The sequence below is a fragment of the Pseudocercospora fijiensis genome (genome assembly GCF_000340215.1).
Source record: "Pseudocercospora fijiensis CIRAD86 unplaced genomic scaffold MYCFIscaffold_2, whole genome shotgun sequence".
NCBI classification, from domain to species: domain Eukaryota; kingdom Fungi; phylum Ascomycota; class Dothideomycetes; order Mycosphaerellales; family Mycosphaerellaceae; genus Pseudocercospora; species Pseudocercospora fijiensis.
In genome coordinates, this window is record NW_006921533.1 from 8480113 (window position 1) to 8500087 (window position 19975).

Consider the following 19975-nt stretch of genomic DNA (forward strand, 5'->3'; position numbering starts at 1 on the left):
CATGGCAGCGCATTGACCCTCCCAAGAACTCGAGCCACAACGATTCCAATGCTCCTCTTGATTGGCCGTCAGAGGGCTTCATCGGAGAGCGCACAGATCTGATGCTTGGTGGCGCATACAACGTCTCACAAGCAGCAGTCGGAGGCACCAGCAAATTTATGCAAGAGACATTTATTCATAAGAGCATGGAAGTGGGGGCGAGCTCCCTCCTTGACAATATCAACGGATACTACCTGAGAATAAGCAACGATCCGCAATTCTCGCCGGATGTCATGCAGCCACTATACGAGAATGATGACCTCGATGCAACCTTCGAAGCCATCGCCGCGAGCATGAGCAACGCCATTCGTGCACACCAAAACGGCACGCAGAACATCACGGGAGAAGTTGGCACCCCAGTAACGAGATACAGAGTGGAGTGGCCATGGATCATCCTCCCACTGGTAGTCGTCATGGCAAGCCTCCTGCAACTAATCCTCACCATGTTTGAATCTCGACACTACCCGCTCTGGAAGTCGGATGTCCTAGCCGTCCTCTCGCGAGGTCGTCACGTTGGAGACATGTTCGTCGATGCGGAAACTGTCGCGGACATGCGGCAGGCTGCGAGTCACGAGAGAGTCTCTCTACTGAATGACCTCGGAGAACCTACAGAGGAGCATCGCAAGTCATCTGGCAGCAGCTCTGCTTCTACCTTGCCATCTATCTCATGATGCTCAATGAAGCCACGAGTCTACTACGGGATTTCCCGTACTATTAACGAGATTTCGAACTAGACAGATTAATAATTCACGACATTTATACTTTTTAGAGAGGCGAGAAAGATGATACCCTATAGAGGTTATATATAGATAGAATACGCCGAGAAATTACTAGTTGGCGGAACGAATCGTTATATAGTAGATATAGCCTCCTATTACTATTTAACTCTACGCCTGCAATTTTACAATTACTACTTAACGTTAAGCTTATTCTATCGTATAAGACTGGCTACTTACGTATATAGTTCGAACTATACGATGATTCTTCTAGGACCTACTCTAACTTTTACTTGCTTTCCGGCTCGATTCACATTCGCTTTCCGTACAATGCAATCGAACAACCTACTGTATATCTTGCAATAAATCCTTCGCCCTCTCAACAGCGAGGGAAATAGGTAGGCACTTGGATTTCTTCTACTGTAGGTTAGACGAATGATTAGCCCACTGAATCCTTGATTCGTTGTGTTAACCAGTATGTTCTAGATATGGACTTGGACAATGAGAACTATTAGAATGCAGCACAACATCTACATGGAAAAAAGGCCGACTCTTGCGATATCATGCATGGAAATTCTCATTGATCTCATACTTCATCGCGCTCTTCATTCCCCTCGTCTACTTTATCGCAACACGCTTATGCTCGGGATCAAACCCCGGAGTCCGATTCCTCAACCTTCGATACGCCATCGCCTCAGCAAACGCAATTCCAGACACAGAAAACCCAATCACAAACATCGGAATCAAATTCCATTTCCACCCCTCCATAACTCTAACATGACTTTCGATATTCCTGCGATCACTACTGTTCGCGAGTGGGAGTTGGAGAACAGCTTGAAACCAATTCTGCGGCGTCCATTTCTCGAGAGGATACGCGACGTAGTTTGGGTAAGGGTGGTTATTGAGTTGGGATGCGAGTTCGAGGTTGATGGTTTGATTTTGGTGGGCGTTGACGAGGACGAAAGTGTAAATCAACGCTGCGAGTGTGAGGAGTGTTGAGGGTATTGTCATTATAAGCCAGAAGTGGTACCAGGCTTGCGAGAGACTTCGGAGTTTGGCGTTTGGGCGCGAGGCGTGGTGGCGGAGGTATAAGGCTAGGATTCCGCCTAGGCCGATCAGGACGAAGGCTGTGCCTGCTGCGCCGTTGCTGGTGTGGCCTTCGTTGAGGAGGAGATTGGCGGGCTTGCCGTGTAAGGGGAAGGTTGAGTTGTTGTAGGAGATTTGGAAGTCGCGGCCTGCTCGTCGGTGCAGCCAGGAGACCATGCTAGAGATGAAGGAGAGTTCGATTATTGAGTCGATCATGAGGAGGCCGATTGCGAGTTTGAGGGCGAGATTGAGAGGCGCCATGGTGATGTTTCCGAATAACGGTCTGGTAGAGATGAGATCGTGTTGGCCTGAGGTGGCCGACCGCCCTTGATATGTTCTGCTTGATAGGGCTGTGCGGATCCTCCCTTTACAGCTGACGGGCCCGAATCACGAAGCGAGATGTCAAGAGAAGGATGGATGCAAGAGCAGCGCAAGAGTATTCGAAGGCTGAAGTGAAGGCAGATCAGCGAGCAACGTGGCTGCGGGAGGATTTCCCGCAGCTGAACGCCTGAGGCCAGAGACAAAAATAGGGTTGTGTGGATGGCAGTGCGGTGAGACAGCGCAATAGCCAAGTTATCTGCCAATAATAGTGCTTATTCGCTTCTCATGTCGCAACAAAGAGATCTTTGGTGTTCGTATACATCTTGTGTTGCCCTCCATCTTGGTACGGATTGATACACTCGCTGCTGCCGGGTCGAATGGGTCGCTGAAGAGTTGCGACGAAGCTGAAGGAGCGGTTGGCCGGATGAATGCATGCATGAGAGTGGGTGCGTGATGCGAGATTATTCAGTGGCACCACGTCTGCTCTTTGTGATTGACCTGCGGCTGTCTCCACGCAGATGAAGAATGTCGATGTCGATGTCGATGTCGATAGAGATGGAGATGGAGTGCGCTCTCGGTGGAGTGATGCGAATTGAATTGTGCCAAGATGCCAGAAATCGTCTCACAAGCGAGCGACAGAAGCTTGGCCAGACCAGCTGGATTTGTAAAGGGTCGACAAGATTCTGAGGTACGAGTCAACACCAACAAATTTTGGCATTTTCGTGACAACGACGCGAATGCAACATGGCCGACGCGCTCGTCACGTACTTCCGGCAGACATTGCCTCCGGAAGTGGGCAGCCAGGTCGAGTCGCACATCAAGAAGCTCGAGGAAGGTGATCTTGAAGCACTGTTACGAAGCTCAGAGGCCCGCACCATATTCGGTCATGGACATGAGCAGACCGAGAAGCTCGAAAATGTCCAGCGTGATGCCTTTCCAGACTGGAACGACTTCATCTTCCAACGACTGTCGGTGTTTCTGGCCGACAGATCAAGCCAGGACGCCATCACCCGCCAAGCCATCGCATTCTGCATTGGATATGCAGCGTTGTTGGCATTTGTGCAATCGAACGTGACGGGACCTCCGATCACATATCGGCCGGCACATCTCGTCCTACCTCCGACGGTTGGCGATGATGAGCAGGCGAGGAATGCCTCGAAGCAGAAGATGCTGGCAGGATTGACCATGGATGGAGTCGCTGCGTACAAGCTGACGCCTCACATTGAACTCCTATGCCTGTCTGAGGCCATCATGACAACGCCGCCGATCTTGAAGAACATCAAAGCAGCAAGATGGGCCAAGCTCAGAACATCATTCCTCCATCAAAGGCTTTTGTCAGAAGTCTCTTCCACACTGCAGAATGTCATCTACGATGATCTGGATGTCCTCGACACGGAGATCTCATCCCATGGGAAGCCAGATATTCACAATGAGTTTGTACTTGAGAGATCGACGATTCACATCCATCACGGCCTAGACAAGTTCGCTCGAGAAGATTTGGAGAAGGCAAGGCAGGAACGGCATTTTGAGTTTGCTTTGACTGGGCTCCTTGGCAAGCGGACGAAGTTCCAGCAGAAGGATGTCAGTCAGCTGGTCGTGCTTGCCAAGAGCGCAACTGGACATGAGAACGGCCCGCTCACGACCAGTGGCAATGGCAACGAGGTCAAGACTAAGCCTGAGACCCTGGACCTGAACGACGATACTCTGCTTGAAGCCATCTCCTTCTCAGAAAAGCCGAAGGACACTCCTTCCACAGAGATACAATCCATCGATTCTCTCCCTCCATCGCTGAAGGAGCTCGATCCAGCAAATCAACCCCAGCTGCAGCCATTGGATTCTGTGATACTACTCTCCCTAGCCTCTTCAATCAAGAATACTCAGCCCGAAGATGGCTTAACGAGAGAAGAAACACTTCCGTATGCCACGCGAGTGCTCGATGGAGGCAGCTCAAATTGGCAGGTCTATACCCAAGCTCTTCTCGTCCGAAGCAGGATCGAAGGCTTCCGAGCACGAACCACTGAACGTGGCTTGCTGCAGCTTCAGGCTCTGGTCGACCAAGTCGTTGCGGATACCACTCCTGAACGGTCGTCTGGCAAGGAGAATGCAGGAGATTCCACGGCACGGTCTACCTTTCTACCCAAGGCCAAGGAGTCGGAGAGTGCACCTGCTTCGGAGCGCCTTCGATACATCTTTCAGCTGGCTACGCCCACAAGATGGGAGCTTGAGGCTGAGCTGGCCAATCGCTGGGTCCAACTGGGAGGTCTTCGCTCCGCTCTCGACATATATGAGCGTCTTCAAATGTGGGCAGAAGCAGCGCTCTGCTGGGCGGCCACGGAACGAGAGGACAAAGCGAAACGAATTGTGCGACGCCAGCTCTTCCACGCTACTGCCGGAGGACCTGATGTGCCCGAAGACAATGTGGCAGAAGACGAAGAATGGAAAGGTCCAGCTCGATCTCCTCCGCCTCTTGACGCACCCCGCCTCTACTGTATCCTTGGCGATATCGATCAAGATATCTCTTGGTATGAAGAAGCATGGAAGGTGTCCGGCGAACGCTATGCTCGCGCGCAACGTTCCATCGGTCGCTACTTCTATGGCGCTGGACCAAAGAAAGACATGGTCCGCGCAGCAGATGCCTACAGCAAATCTCTCCGCGTGAACCAGCTCAATCATCAGTCCTGGTTCGCACTCGGCTGTGCTCTCCTCGAGCTCGCCGAATTCAACAAAGCAGTCGAAGCCTTCTCCCGCTGCGTCCAGCTCGACGAAACCGACGCAGAAGCCTGGTCCAACCTCGCCGCCGCTCTCCTCCGCACCGACGAAGACGAAAACCAACCCACCGTCGCAGGCGCAGAACCCTCCTCACCCAACCCCAAATCCACAATCTCCAAACGCAACGCCCTCCGCCACGACGCCCTCCAAGCCCTCAAACGCGCCGCCTCCCTAAAACGCGACTCCTACCGAATCTGGGAAAACGTCCTCATCGTCTCCGCCTCCCTCGAACCACCAGACTACCCCACCATCCTCTCAGCCCAACGCCAAATCCTCGTCCTCCGCGGCCCAACCGAAGGAGAAAAAAGCATCGACACACAAATCCTGTCCAAACTCATCAACCACACCATCACCTCTTCGTCCTACGACCCCTCCCAACCCGGCCTCGCACGCATCCTCGTGAAATTCCTCGACGAAAGCGTCATCCCACTCATCACCTCGTCCGCAGAATTATGGCACCTCGTTTCGAAAGTCGCGGGGTGGAGGGACAAACCTTCCGCTGCGTTGGAAGCGGAGGAGAAGGCGTGGAGGGTTGTGACGAGTCGGCCGGGGTGGGAGACGGAGTCGGAAGAGAGATGGGAGGTGGTGGTCGAGGCTACGGTGAGGTTGGTGGAGAGTTATGAGAGGTTTGGGAGCCGGGAAAGGACGGAGGGGATGGGGGCTGGGTCGGGGGAGGTTGTGATGCGGGATTGGAGGTTTAAGGCCAGGAGTGCGGTGAGGGGGATTCTGGGGAGGGGGAGGGAGTGTTGGGAGGGGACGGAGGGGTGGGAGAGGTTGAGGGGGGTTATGGAGGGGTTGAAGGGGTGAGGGGTGGATGGGATGGGATGGGATGTGGCGGGTTGGTGGTCTTTGTAGGTAGGTCAATGTGGCGTGAGCGAGCGAGCCTTCCACGGATCAACGGCAAAGCTGTTTCGAGAGGATACAAATTTCCCGCTCTGGGCTCTTTTCCAGGTATTGAGGCTAAGAAGTAGAGTTAGGACGAGTATATCTTATAGGATCGTGATCGTATCCTTCTCATCTATCCTTCTTCTGTTCTCTTCTCCCTCTCCCCCTTCCCTCGAGAATCTTCCTTCTCTTTAGCCCCTCTTTCCTCCACTTGGCGCGCAGCTTCACCATGTCCTTTGTAAACCGCACAATCCACTGCCGCCCAGCCGTTCTCGGTGCAAAGGTCCAAGTCCGGGCGATCCTCCATCAAGGCCGAGAAGCAGTGCAGATGGTCTTTGTTAAGAGCGATCATCAACGGCGTCCATCCCCGAGAGTCTTGGGCATTGATCTCAGCGCCAAGTTCCAGCAACAACCGGACGACGTCGACATGTCAATTTTCCGAAGCAGAATGAAGTGCTGTCCACAAATTATTCCCAGCAAGATTAATCTCCGGATTCTCCGCGCCCTTTTCGACGCACGGGACATGACCGTCTCGTGCAGCCAGGATAGGATGACCGCAGTATGACTTGACGTTGGTCCGCGCTCCTGCTTCGACGTTCTGCTCTCGGCCCCATTCTGCGGCATACATCAGAGCAGTCCGGCCTTCGCTATCGCAAGAATTGACGCTGGACACTTCTCTGAGGCATGATGCTAGGACTTTGGAATCGGGATTCATTGCAGCGAGCATCACAGAAGTGACATGATCACGGGTGAGTGACGGATTTGCAGCGGTTTCGGTGAGATTTGGAGCGGCCCAGGCGGATGCGTAGGACTGTGAAGCGCCTTGGCGTAAGAGTAGACTCAAAAGTGAGGCGGAAGCCGTTGCGCAGGCCATTTGCAGCGGTGAATAATTGCAGATCCCGTAGGAGGACTTCGTTTGTGAATCGAGAGCCTCGGTAAGGTATGTTTCCCACTGAGCGCCGTTTGCTATGATATTCAACATGACCTGGGCGCAGTGAACACTTGGTATGTCCGTCGAGAGCAAGAAGTCTTTCCACGATTTTGTCATCCCTGGCGACAATAGCACAGTGCAGCGGAGTGGCTGTCAGGCGTCCCTGGATATGGACATTTGCCCTGCTTTCGAGTAGCAAGTCGGCAACGGCTGAGCGATTCTTGAGGCAGGCCAGATGTAGCGGTGTTCCGATATGGTCACTGACAGCATTGACGTCGGCTCCAACTTCGACCAAGACAGAGGCCACGTCCTCAAACCCGCTAAGCGCAGCATGGTGGAGGGCGGTAAGTCCGAGGTCATCACAGTGGTCGATGTCAACTCCTAGTCGTAGTAGGTGGCGGATGCGAGGGGATTGGCCTTCTGCCGCTGCTCGGAGTAGGAGCTTGTTCCTGCCGTCTTCTCTGAGCGTTTCGTCTGACTTTCGTTGCCGGATGGTATAGTTGTAAGTGTTATCTGCCGGGTGTCAGCGCTCGAATCTCGAGGCTGTAGAGATGCCACCGATACTGTTGTGAACATTGCCGTTGTGCTGTCTAGCCTCGCCGCTTGCTGTGTTACCCTGAAAGTTCATCCGAGAGAAGGCGCCTTCGATCTCAGTCTCCATGAGGACCGTGTCGCTGACGTATACCACGGATGAAGGCAGGTGTCATGAGAATGCGCAGAGATGCGATGTGCGCGAAAACGGTGCTGGTGAAGATGGAAGGGTATAGTGTTCAGCCTCAGCAGATGTGGGAAGCCTCAGAAAGAGTAACGCCACGGCGCTAGACGTGGGTCACGTGGAGATCACGTATATCAGCAAATCTTCAGATGGATTCGAACCGGGTCTGGAAAGTGACAAACTGTGAAGTAGAAGGGCACACCGTGGCAGCAAATTGATAAGAGGAGAGTCGCTATAATGCTCGCCGACGTCACCTGGCCCAGCTCGCATGCCGGTGATTACCGAAGACTTTCGTAACCACCCGCGCGATAGCACTTCCTCCACAACTTGACCCAAAGAGTACTCCCCTCACCTCGCGCACCGAGTCCCTCATCGTGCACCGGATAGCGAACTTCTAGCACCTCTCTCAAGAGCTCCACAGCAGGGCGAGTGTGTTGCGACTGCCAACAGACCTGATACCACGGGCAGAGAAATGGACAAGCTAAACTTGACTTGTAGACGTGACCGCGATCCCAGCGATGTTCGGGAAGGGATTCTCGAGGATATTCTGCATCTGCCAATGTGTCAGTAGATGGAGGTGCGCATCTCTCAACTAATTGTATGTGTGTACTGACCCGTAACAACATCCGTCCCCAGCGACTGCTTCGCCGGCTCAAGCAAGCCATCCTGCGTAGGCGTGCTGGCGATAGATGCAACGCCCGAGTCGATCCTATCTTGCACGAGCTTTGCTCTCGCGGCAGCGGCGGTCGAGGACTCTACCTGCGGGTCGGTGTATGCGAAATGGTCGGGCGCAAGATCCATGGTGGAAGCCTTAGGAGTGTAGTGATATTTGTGGCCGGAGAGCTGTGACGCTGTGTGCGAAGTGCGATTCTGCGAAGCGGTCGGCGAGACTTTGAAGGTGCGAGGCATAGGTGACGAAGTTGTGTCCGGGTGTCACTTTCCGCATGAAGCGCGTTTGTCACACGGCTGCTTATGTTTGTTTGGCAAACATATTCACTCGAGCGGCCGCAGCGCATGTGACAGCTTCAGCAAGGGTTTCAAGGATGCGCGCGCGAGTTCTGTCTTCACGGGATTCTCTTAACCTTTCCGATCACTTCGCCCAGCATGTCGATCATGTTCTCACGCTCAACCTCTTTCTTGCGCCGCTCCTCCTCGACCGTGCGCAGTTCCTGCTCGAGCTCCTTCATTCTGCGCTCTTGCTCAGCCTGACTGTTGCCAATGCCTGGCAAGTTGTTGATCACATGCTCGATCATTTGCTCCTTCAAAACTAGATCTTGCGCCAACTCGACCATTGCCCTGTTGAAAGTCTCGGGATTCTCTGGCAGCGGCTCTTGACCTTCGCGGTTCGCTCGGGCATTACTTCCTTCTCCTTGCTTGTCACCGTCTCCATTCGTCGCTGCCGTTGTGCCGTTTGCGCCTGCCTGGTGCGATGAAGGTTGCGAAGGTGCTTGCGAATCTTGGCCTGGGATCGAAGCGTAAGGTGCGCGCGTGTGAATGTAGTCGAGAGACGTGTACATCTGCATGAGCAGCTACGTGAAATTGCATCAGCAGTATTCGCCACGTGCGTTCTCATTGTAGTCCTACATCATCCAGGAATTCCTGGAGCTGCGTGAGTCTGTCTGCCATATCGCCGAACGCGGTCGCGCCTTTGTTGTCGCATGCGGTAGCGCCAGCGACTATAAAGTGATCTGACTCTATGCGATACTGTCCGGAGCTACCACAGTGTGTTGCGGCGCTCAAATCATGTTTGCGACAGGAAAGAAGATGAGATTGTTGCATGTGAGAGCTGCTCAGACCAGCTCCTTCCCCCGGCGCAGCTTTCCTTCCCGAAGAGCTCCGATTGACCCCTTGGCATGTATGGGCCTCCGTACCGAAAGCTTCTTTGCGCACAGCTCTTCCAGCGCGTCTCGTTCGCGCGACAACATCCACTCACCACATTCCTTCCATTCTTCCGCCAAGATAGCGCTTTGGTCGAAGCATGAGAAGTGTCGAAAGACGCTCATGCTTTGCAGCCATGCCGTTGTGCGCCAATGCCGACCCTACCAATACGTAAGGCTCGCAAGGAGCTTTGCCAGCAATGCCCTACGATCTCAAATACAACCGAGCACGTTGTCTATTCATGAGGCTACTACGAAAAGGCCGATAATCTCTGCTATAATCGATCTCTTCTCAGGCAATCGAAAAGGAGCCAAGAGGACGGAGCCATCTTCAGCCTCTAAGCCAGTGTCGCGAAGACGGTCCAAGGTCGCCGAGGCCAAGCAGAGCGTCGTGAAAGGTGGCGCAGAGAAACGGACGAGAACATCTCCGAAAAGCATATCAGATGCTTCTGCTGCAAAGAAGAGCAAGGTGTTGGCCACAAAATTGCCCTCTAGGCTTCTATGCCCATCGACAGCAAAGCACAGTGATCTCAAATCGTTCGAAGAACATTTGGAACGCAAAGGATCGAGGACCAACTCAACGACATCCAGAGGTACTCGCTACGAATACCGGGTTATGGATACTCTCGGTCGACTTGAATTCAAGCTCGAACGCACTGGCCGGCCCAATGATCGAGGCATAGACCATCGGGGCTTCTGGGAATTGGGCGACAAATCAGAGATCAGAGTGCTCCTTCAGTGCAAGTTATCAAAGCCTCGCCCGTCGATGATACGTGAGCTGCACTGCCGTACGGGCGCGCCTTCAGGCTGGGACACAAACTCAACCATGTCCTTTCTCGTATGTGCTAAGCCGGCAACGTCAGGCGTGATGAGCGCTCTGAAGACGAGTCCCCTGCCCATGTGTTTCATGCAGATCAGCGAGGAGGGCGTTTTGGAGGGCTTCGAATGGAACAAAGTCGCCGAGGATATGTACCTGACTGGTCTTACAACAAGTGAGAGGCAGATTTCGGACGAAAAGACGGGAGAGGTTCGGAAGTGCCTCGAGTTGTTGTGGCAGAAGAGAAAGTTGAAGAAGTGAGGCAGAGTAGAGCTGGTTGGCTGCCCGGTACCATGAGCCGCTCAAGAGACTACATATGGCCTTGAGGAAGACAAAGCAGAGCAGAGCACAGCACAAGTGATGCCGGATTTAAGGCGCGGGAGAGCGGGCGGCAGGGACTTCAAAGCCACAATCGGAAGCTGGCCCATGTCTTGGCCGGCCCTATTCTACACCTCGAGTGGATGTGCAGAAACCTAATAACACGCCTTATCACAAGTCCATTGTGCATATATAGCATCTGAGGTGACACCGTGACATTGCTGTGTGAGTAGCAGAAATCACCATCCGCACCGCGCCCTACCACATGTCAGTGTGCTCGTGACTCAGCATCAAATCGACTCATTGACGAGGCCTTGCAAACCCCAATTGCCCATTGACACCGGTCCCTCCCGGCTGACGGCGGACATGGCGTCGACCAACAGCATCGAATGCGGCGAAGAAGCATTGAAACACTTCGGGTTCAGGGGCAGCTACAGGAATCTCAATCATGGCAAGTCAAAGGCTTCATGAGCGAGAATGTCCGCTGATGTTGTACAGGCTCATTCGGCACCTTCCCGCGACACATTCGTTCAGTCTTGCACTCCTTCCAGGACGAGTGTGAAGGCGAGCCCGACAAGTTTATTCGGTACACCTATCCGAGAAAGCTCGATGAGTCGCGAGAGGCCATTGCCAAGCATCTCAATGCGCCGGTGGAGGCTTGTGTGTTTGTGCCCAATGCAACCACGGGCGTGAACACCGTGCTCCGCAACATCGTATACCAGCCAGGGGATGTCATCATCTACTTCGCGACCATCTATGGCGCCTGCCACAAGACTGTCGACTATCTCGAGGAGACGACACCGGTCACAGGTGCGAAGGTGGAGTACACCTACCCGCTATCCGACACCGACCTCGTAGCTCGCTTCAACGAGGCCACTGCCAACATCCGAGCGTCGGGCAAGAATCCTAGGTTGGCAATATTCGACACCATTGTCTCCATGCCTGGCGTGCGCGTCCCCTTTGAAGCATTGACGAATACATGCCGCGAGCAGGGGATACTATCCCTCATCGATGGTGCTCATAGCGTTGGTCAGATCCCGATGAATCTCTCCGCACTCGACCCAGACTTTTACGTCTCCAATGCCCACAAATGGCTTCATGTTCCACGCGGATGCGCTGTCTTCTATGTCCCACTCCGGAACCAGCATCTCGTGCGAAGCACTCTGCCAACTAGTCACGGCTTCGTACCGAAGACTGCTGGCGCTATCTCACCACTTCCTCCGTCCGCCAAATCGGAGTTCGTGAACAATTTCGAATTCGTTGGAACTCTCGACAACTCACCTTACCTTTGTGTTCCTGCTGCATTGGAATGGCGAAGCAGATTGACCTGGCAAGGCAAAAAAGGCGAGGATGCCATTATGCAGTACTCTTGGCAATTGGCCAGGAGGGCAGGCGAAATCGTGTCGAGAGCGCTCAACACGGAGGTCATGGAGAGTGCTGAGGGTACTCTGGGTAAGGATATCAACTTTGCAAACGTCGCTCTGCCAATCGACTTCGAGAAGGATGCAAACGGCGACATGGGAATTGCCATAGAAATTGCGCAGTGGCTGAGCAATGTGCTGGTCGAAGAGTACGATACGTTTTTGGCTGTAATGGTGCACGGCGGCAAGTTCTGGACAAGGTTGTCGGCGCAAGTATACCTCATAGAAGGTGACTTTGAGTGGGCTGGGAAGACTTTGAAGGAGGTGTGTGAGCGAGCCAGGGGTGGAGAGTGGAAATCTGGGCGGCAGAGCAATATATGAGTATTACCTACGTATACCTTGCACATGCTGGAAGCTGGGGCGGGGAGATCAAGTGAAGGGCGAATGCCGCTGTGGGGGAGGAGCTCTCTTTGTCTGAAAAAAAAAGCTTCCTTTATACACTTACACATCCCTTCCGCATCCGGTCCTCTTGCTGACGACTCAACTCACCTTCCAGCTGATATCAAAGCGTCACCGCATTGTAGACAGCATCAATAGCAAATTGCTATTCCTCGAAACTTTGCAGCCATGGCCACGAAGCGCAGAGCAGATACGCCACCGGCCGCGACCAGCGCATCAACAAGCACCAAGAAGACAAGAACAGCGCGGCGCTCATACCATGTCGCCGACAACAGCTCCGGCGGACACAATCCAACAACTCCACGGCTCCAGTCGCCCCTTAACTTCCTGCACGAGTGCCCTTGGAACATACCCACAGAGAACAATCGCATCAAGCACTTCGACCCTGTTCAAATCAGTCGAGATGCCTTGCAGACGCATGTAATCGTGCACCCAAAGCTTCAACCTCTGATCACCGCCTTCCTCCACTACAAGCAAGCCCACGGCTCCGACATAGAGAAACGCCTGTACGCCGACATGTCTCAACACGACCTCGTTGCTCGTCTCATCACGAATCGCTGCCTGCATTTCGTCCAAGCGCACGACTACACCGTCCTCCGAGATGGCACCATTTTGCCCTACGGCCATGACGAATGGATGCGCGTCGGCACGGATGCGGAAGATGTCAACCACCACATCTTTCTGGAGGACTATCTCTCCTACGATGAAATGATGCTCGCCTCCATGCTCGGCACATCTGGACCTACCCACTTCATCAACGCGGGTCAACGAGATAGCAGAGCTGAAATCGACCCCACCGTCCCTCATCAAGATCGTGGCATCATCGTCGGTCTAGTCGGTGCGCGTTTCGATGCGCGAGGGCAAATGGACCACATCATCTGCGGTCTGGCTCAACACTGGCACGGCGAGCGACTTCAAGATCCAGAGCTCACCAAAATCTTCCGCAAATTCTTCGATCCAGACTACGATGAGGAGACATTCAAGGAAGGCGATCTCAACGAGAAGATCTACAAGGGCCGCATCCAGCTCACGATCGAAACCGCCCTGCTCGAAGCAGATGACCGCGCTGCTGCCGAAGGAACCACAGCTCACATGTTCCTACCCGGCCTTGGTCTAGGCGTCTGGCGCGTCTCCAAAATTCAAATCAAATGGTACTTCGAAGCCCTCCTCGACTCCCTTACCTGGCTCGACCTCAAACATGTCACAACTCTCGAATGCGGATGGGAGAAATTGACCGGCTGGCCAAAGCTGGAAGCAAGCCTCAAAGCTATTGGCAAAGAAAGAGGTATCAACGTCCTCATCGGTAGTCAGAGACCTCCTTGTGGGAAACTAGAGACCGAAGAATTGCTTGTGAGAATTTGGGCTTGGGATGGAAACTCTTTGCCTGGGAATGAGTATTGGAGTGGTGGGAGCTGTTTGACCAGCAGTGATGATCCGGCTGCGGCGTGTAACTCTACCATCGTCGAGTTGCACAATCCTTGGGTTAATCCGTTTGAGAGGAAGGTTAAGGTACTTTTGGAGAGGGAGAGGAGGAGTGAGGAAGAGCATGCCGCATCGCCTGCCATCAGCACGGACTTTCCTACCCTCGAGGAAATCAGAGCTGCTATCCCGGCTCAAGGCACCGATATTAAAACCCTTGTATCGCTCTTCAAACCACGCACCACTGGCAGGGTTGCGGAATTCATCAGATTAGTCAAGATGGTTGGAAAGCCGAGTATAGACCCGGGTAGGCGGAAGGGTATGCTTGTTCCGAAATGAGAGGAGACGGGGAAGAATGAGATGGATGCAGGAAGAACAAAGAGAGCTGCTGGCTTATTATAGACTGTCGTACCTCGTACAACGTGGATTTCGACCGTGAGGTGTGGAACAAGGCGTCAAATTTTGGCCGGATTCGGGAATCTTGGTGTTTTGTTCGTAGGGTGGGACAAAGAAGTTCATGATGGAATGCGTTCGCACTTCTTGTCTCTCCCAGACAGGTTGACGTGAACGCACTTCTCGTATCACGAGCCTTTGATCAGAAATGGCAACTGTAGCTCCGACTGCGGCTGCGCAGAAAGCAGCATGGACGGAATTCAATCTTGATATTTGGCGCCCAGGTCGTCGTCCAGGCGGAGAACGAGGCCAGAATGGTAAGTTGAAGTTCATGTCTTGTTACGATTCAGAGCTGAAGAACGTCCTGCAGCCGTTGTGGTGGGCCTCAACAACGTATGGACCAGATTCACTGCTCCTGAGCGGCTCAATGTCTACCGAATCATTCAGAACTACATCGCCACCGAGGCACAGCTTGCCGCTTTACCAGCCATACCAGCGCAAGTCCCGAACCGCACTGCGACAATCAATACAGTGCAAGACTACTTCCGAGCCATTTCCCGCAGGCTCGAGCACGAAGAGACCCTCGTTGAAATCGCCACAATCCTCATTAATGCCCTGCCACAAAAGCCCGTCAGAGAGAAGCTCGTGACTCACAGGAACACTTTGAATGCTACTGCAACGCAGCATCGGCAATCTCTTGGTGCCATACGGGACCTCGAGACGCGATGTCAGGAGTACGCTAGAGACATAGCACCTCGCGCTCCCCCTCGTGGCACAGACGGTGACCGTGATTACGGCAAGGTCAGGGAGTACTTTGACAATCACATCCCTGCCCTGAGACAGCGTATTCAGGACCGGGACGGACTTCGACAAGATTTTGACGCTGCCGTCAATGCCCTTAGTGGTGACACTAGAGATGTTGCAGTTGCACAAAGCCGCTGTCTTGTGGCGATGAGGAGTGAACAAGACCTTACGCTTACGAGACTGAGGGCAACAGTGGAAGTCTTGCGATACTGGCTTCAAAATGACCCTCGCGATGGTGAACCGCATGAGAGTACTGCCCCCACCGCTCCATTGCCGGATGTAGACGAGCTGGAACGCTATATCGCGAGTCTGGACGACTTCAAGAGCTTTCACGACGCCGTCCAGCGAATGAATGACTTTTACGATGCTCGCTTGCCTGGGCCTCCAGCGCCTCCACCCCCTGGAGATGTCGCAGAAACAGAGCTTGCAACGCTGTTCCCGATCATGGAAGACGCCTACGGCAAGCACAGAGAATGGCTGGAACGGATTCCGGCTCACATCCGACGCCTGCGAGACGCCTTCGAGGCCAAATGGGAAGACTACGACAGCCTGAACGAAGATGAGAAAATCGCTTTGAAGGAGTTCGCTGATAAGGTGGTTGAGCGGCGAGAGACCATGGACGCCGAACTAGGCCAAGGATGGATGGGGCCAGTGTTCCTAGGTGAGGGCGGACACGGTATAGTCTCGCTCTGGATCAAACAAGACACGGCTGGACGCATCGTAGATCGTGTCACTGTCAAAGAGGCAACCAACTACAACGAGAACGACAATCCATCTCTTGGGCTATGGAAAGCACCATACCCCATCTCTTTGGAGGTGGCAGCTATGTACAAGTTGAAGTACCTACCTGGCTCAGATCATATTGTGCGGATTCGCAATTTCAGGACAAAGCCGCCGGTGAACGGCGACAAGAGACATCGAATATATGCGGAATACTGCAAGGGTGGCGATCTTAAAGCATACCAGTCGATTTACCACGAGCCAGACGAGGATCCGTTAAGCGAGCCATTCCTTTGGGCGCTGTTCGATTCTCTTGTGTCTGCCGGCTTGCTTATGGAGGGCCATCATCTCCCCAAGACAACACCGCCCATGTGGGACGAAATTGTACACGGCGACATGAAGGCAAACAACATTCTGCTGGCGGACAACCCCACCGGCCACTTTCGAGGCTGGCAGATATCTAAGCTCTCGGATTTCGGCCTTACAATGATCATTCCAGCAACGGGAATCGAGCCGCCAGATAGCTGGGAACGGCGTTATTCCAACTGGGTAGCACCTGAGATGACCAAGGTATACAATACTACCGAGGAAGACGGTGAGGCTGGTGTGTCTGGAAGCCTATATCCTAGGTCCCCAGCAAATGTATGGGGAGCAGGATTTGTGATGCGGGAGATGATGCATACTAATCCATGGGCTGGACTCTGGAGTCGTTCCCAAATTTCGAGTCCAGGAAGACGAGCTAACAGCCGAGAAGATGGATGGCCGAAGCCTCCTCCGTCATTCACAGCCGTTGAAGATGGCAGATACAGCGCGACGTTGAGGGATCTGGTCATGAAATGTCTCGATATCATTCCCGAGAAACGCCCTACATTTGTCGACCTCAGACGTGCGATCATTGCTGAAACAGGTCCTACAGGCACTGATGCTCGCCTGGTCAATCTCCGCGATGCTCCTGCCGATGACCCTCGATTTATCCTCCACGGTCCTCATCGAAGTGTGGATAACTATGCCGTGGGTCTAGCTGTCGACGACCTGCCAGCAGACACTTTGCCATTCGAGACGAGACTTCCTCGGCCGACTGCAGATTCCGCGAATCCTGAAGTCGTTGGGGGAGGAACTGGTGAAGAGGCTGCCGTTCCCACAAACGTTCAAGATGCAATGCAATATCTCAAAGACACCGTCAAGTCTAATAAGAGGACTTTCGAAATGATTGGTTGAGCAGTCGCCCACGGAGAGTTCATGGAGTGTTCCGAGGTCTAGATGGTCGACAAAGCATCCGTGTAGCGCCGGATTCGGAATTGCGAGAGAGGTGTCGATCTTTGTGGTGTGGGAGACAAAGACAATCACATGGAACCCACCATCAAGCGAATCTCGCGCATTTCGCGAGCACTTTGTCTTCCGCCAATTGTTTTCTGTAGTGCTTGCCATAGACCTTTTTGACAAACCAAATCATGGCAGCAGCAGCAGCAGCTCCTACTCCACTTGAACGATGGAAAGACTTCAACGTAGATTTATGGAGGGCAGCACAGCCTCGTGCCACCAGTCATGGTCAGGGAGGTAAGTGTATCTGATCTGAACACAAGGACCAAGATTGATCTCTCTTAGGTGTGAGAAGAGGAGCCAGCAACGCTTGGAACGCAATCACCGTCGCTGAACAAGCCAATGTCATCACGGAAGTTGATCGTTGGACCAATGTTCGAGCACAACTCGATATCACTTTGATGAACCCTTCACCCTTGCCAAACGCAGTCCCGAATACCAATGATCGGAATACATTGGATGACTTCTTCGAAAGAGGTTACGATGTCTGCCTATCTACCAGGAGTCTCGCAGCCAGCTTGGACAGAATCGTGAACATCGTTCAGCACAAGTCAGTCCGCGAGCGAGTGGTTCCCGCTCGTGACCAGGCCCAAACCGTCGCTGCAACATGGATGGCAGCTCTCGGTGCTATGCGAGGCTACACGAGACGTATACGCAGTTTCGGAGACCGTAGCCGTATAGGTCCCGCTGGTCCCACGAGAGCCGGTCCAACGCCAACATATTCAGAGGACCGAGACTACCTCGACGCGAATCGAGATGCACTCCGAGACCGAAGAGACAATCTGCAAACCCTGATCAACGACATTCGCACCGAAGTGCAAACGCGTGCGAACAGCAACGCCGTTGTCCCTCGCGGAGAGCGGATCTACCTCAATCAATACGTGACGCCAATGCAAAGGCGCATCGATCTTCTCACTCATATCGTGGCAATCCGTAGCCGCTGGGACAAAGATACCGACATGATTGACGATGGCGCGCGCATCAACGATTTCGGACAAGAACCCAGTGTGAACAATCTGAGAGATTTCATCCGGCATCTTGACAACATCAAAGGCTTCGAGGAGGCACTGACTCGACTGACTGCTTGTTACACCTCCAGATTTCCGACTCAGCCGATGGTGGCAGGGACCGATGTCGAAGCGCTTTTCCCGTCGATCGTCCGTTGTCATCAGCAGCATACCCTTTGGCAGAATGCCACGGTGCCGGAAGTGAATCGTCTGCAGGCGATGTTCAGTAACCAGTGGGGCGGCGACTTTGATGCCTTATCCCTCGATCAGCGAGACAGACTGCGCGCACGAGCCAAGGAAGCTTTGAGACAGAGAGAAGCAAGAAATGCCGACCTCTCGAGTTCCTGGATGGGACCAATGCATCTAGGCGCAGGAATGCATGGAGTCGCGTCGATATGGATCAAACAGGACGCCGCGGGTCGCATCTCAGACGTAAGTAAACAAACATGGCCATCTCGCCTCCATCACCTCTCATCTAACATTGCCAACAGCGTGTCACAGTCAAAGACACGAACAATTCCAATCCCAACTACCTGAACCCTTCTGGTGTCGTCCAACCTCCGCCGCGTCATCCCATGGAAGCCGTTGCAATGCTGAGACTAGTCGACCTCCCCGGCTCCAGCAGCGTAGTCAACATCCGAAACTGGCGCCGCAAGAGACCGTTCGAAACAAGTCCCGGGTACCGCATCTACATGGAATTCTGCAGCGGAGGAGACCTGCAAGCCCTCTCCAGCAACTACTGGCCTCGAAGCTTGAATCCGAATTTCATGCCCGAACCGTTCCTCTGGGCTGTCTTCGACTCGCTCGTGACTGCCGGGCTTTTGATGGAAGGTTCGCATCTTCGAGACGCGGCTCGACCTCTGTGGGACCAGATCATCCATGGGGATATGAAGCCGGACAATGTCTTCCTGGGCGAGAACACGAGTGGGACGTTTCGCGGCTTTCCTCTGGCGAAACTTGGGGATTTCGGGCTTGCTACCGTTTTCCCGAAAGCAGGTCTCGATCCGCAGGACAATTGGATCGCTTTCAGCGGGCCTGGATATCGAGCTCCCGAAATGGCAAAGAGGTATCGGAGAGGTAATGGTGCTGCGGGCACATACGCGCCCGAGTCGGCGGCGAATGTTTGGGTACGTTATACAAGCCTCCCCATCGCGCACAGCAGTCATCTAACACGACATCCTCCCCCAGGGCGTCGGCATGATCATGCGAGGCATCCTCCACAACAACCCCTGGGCCAACCTCTGGCAAGGCGACGAAGCCGCCACCCCACACAAACCTCCAGGTTTCACCCACCCGCTCGAACTCACCAACTACTCCCCCCGCCTCCGCAACCTCATCATGTCCTGCCTCGAAGTCCAGCCCATCGACCGCCCAACTTTCTCCCAACTCCGACAAAGCATCCTCGCAGAAGTCGGAGACGATGGCGCCGATCCGAACCTCGCGAGACTGAGAGACGCCCATCCTGCGATCGATGCGAGGTTCACCACCGGAGGCCCTCCACGGCCGGCGGACAAATATGCCCTGGGTCTGGCGACCGATGACGTCCTCCCCGCGGCGCGCTATCTACCTCCTCCTGCTGTGACTTCGCCTGTTAATGTTACGGTCGGAGGACCCCCCGGAGCGGTGGCGAGTAATGCTGAGTTTGAGAATAATGCTGTGCCGGAATTGATTCGGAGTGTTTTGAGTCGGAAACGGACGTTTGATTACGTGGGATGATGATAAGGAGGGAAGGACAAGATTTTGCGATTCGCATTCGCATTTTTCTGTCCATACAACTAACTCACTCCTTCGCACTTTTCCGAATTATCGTGCATTTCTCCGTGATTCCAAACTGTGAACCCCCAAAAATCGCATCATTTCAAGTCAGCATACATAACACACATTCCTCCCTGTCCATGACTACTCACAGGCGCCAACATCCTACTCCGTCGCAAATCTTCCCTTTTCCACTTCCCGTTAAATACCTCCTGGTCCTCGAACTCTAACACTTGCTCTTCGACACTCGACCCTTCCTGCGC

At 53.7% G+C, this 19975-nt stretch overlaps 8 protein-coding genes across 8 annotated transcripts in view; 5 read left to right on the forward strand and 3 right to left on the reverse strand.

Moving 5' to 3' along the window:
- Window positions 1-880, forward strand: part of MYCFIDRAFT_214482 (uncharacterized protein) — a gene marked incomplete at its 5' end in the record, with an annotated part of 2212 nt that extends 1332 nt beyond the window's left edge. Inside the window, 2 exons of the mRNA XM_007925950.1 lie at window positions 75-562; window positions 643-880. Coding sequence (XP_007924141.1) covers window positions 75-562; window positions 643-757 — 603 coding nt within the window. The 3' untranslated portion in view covers window positions 758-880. The remainder of the gene's footprint in view (window positions 1-74; window positions 563-642) is intronic.
- Window positions 881-1310: 430 nt separating this feature from the next.
- Window positions 1311-2470, reverse strand: MYCFIDRAFT_210690 (uncharacterized protein). The gene has a single exon (XM_007925951.1). The coding sequence runs from the start codon at window positions 2100-2102 to the stop codon at window positions 1374-1376; it is 729 nt and encodes a 242-aa protein (XP_007924142.1). The 5' UTR covers window positions 2103-2470; the 3' UTR covers window positions 1311-1373.
- A 436-nt stretch (window positions 2471-2906) lies between these two features.
- MYCFIDRAFT_187042 (uncharacterized protein) lies at window positions 2907-7141 on the forward strand (the record flags this gene model as incomplete). The annotated part of the gene is made up of 2 exons (XM_007925952.1): window positions 2907-5645; window positions 7139-7141. The coding sequence occupies 2 exons, from the start codon at window positions 2907-2909 to the stop codon at window positions 7139-7141; spliced, it is 2742 nt and encodes a 913-aa protein (XP_007924143.1).
- A 599-nt stretch (window positions 7142-7740) lies between these two features.
- Window positions 7741-8263, reverse strand: MYCFIDRAFT_194965 (uncharacterized protein; the record flags this gene model as incomplete). The annotated part of the gene is made up of 2 exons (XM_007925953.1): window positions 7741-8015; window positions 8077-8263. The coding sequence occupies 2 exons, from the start codon at window positions 8261-8263 to the stop codon at window positions 7741-7743; spliced, it is 462 nt and encodes a 153-aa protein (XP_007924144.1).
- A 208-nt stretch (window positions 8264-8471) lies between these two features.
- MYCFIDRAFT_202759 (uncharacterized protein) lies at window positions 8472-9193 on the reverse strand. The gene is made up of 2 exons (XM_007925954.1): window positions 9047-9193; window positions 8472-8991 (listed from the first exon to the last, which is right to left on the reverse strand). Exons 1-2 carry the CDS (start codon window positions 9086-9088, stop codon window positions 8527-8529), a joined length of 507 nt encoding a protein of 168 aa, XP_007924145.1. The 5' UTR covers window positions 9089-9193; the 3' UTR covers window positions 8472-8526.
- A 624-nt stretch (window positions 9194-9817) lies between these two features.
- Window positions 9818-10327, forward strand: MYCFIDRAFT_101282 (uncharacterized protein; the record flags this gene model as incomplete). The annotated part of the gene is made up of 1 exon (XM_007925955.1): window positions 9818-10327. A coding segment is annotated over one exon (510 nt), but the record flags the coding sequence as incomplete, so codon positions are not given.
- A 513-nt stretch (window positions 10328-10840) lies between these two features.
- Window positions 10841-12216, forward strand: MYCFIDRAFT_187044 (uncharacterized protein; the record flags this gene model as incomplete). The annotated part of the gene is made up of 2 exons (XM_007925956.1): window positions 10841-10925; window positions 11009-12216. The coding sequence occupies 2 exons, from the start codon at window positions 10841-10843 to the stop codon at window positions 12214-12216; spliced, it is 1293 nt and encodes a 430-aa protein (XP_007924147.1).
- A 246-nt stretch (window positions 12217-12462) lies between these two features.
- On the forward strand, window positions 12463-19942 carry MYCFIDRAFT_172767 (uncharacterized protein; the record flags this gene model as incomplete). Its single annotated transcript, XM_007925957.1, has 13 exons — window positions 12463-13995; window positions 14054-14135; window positions 14166-14197; window positions 14225-14270; window positions 14328-14427; window positions 14457-16809; window positions 16850-16939; window positions 16970-17023; window positions 17061-17178; window positions 17236-18389; window positions 18449-19118; window positions 19168-19654; window positions 19684-19942. The coding sequence occupies 13 exons, from the start codon at window positions 12463-12465 to the stop codon at window positions 19940-19942; spliced, it is 6978 nt and encodes a 2325-aa protein (XP_007924148.1).
- Window positions 19943-19975: the final 33 nt, after the last annotated feature.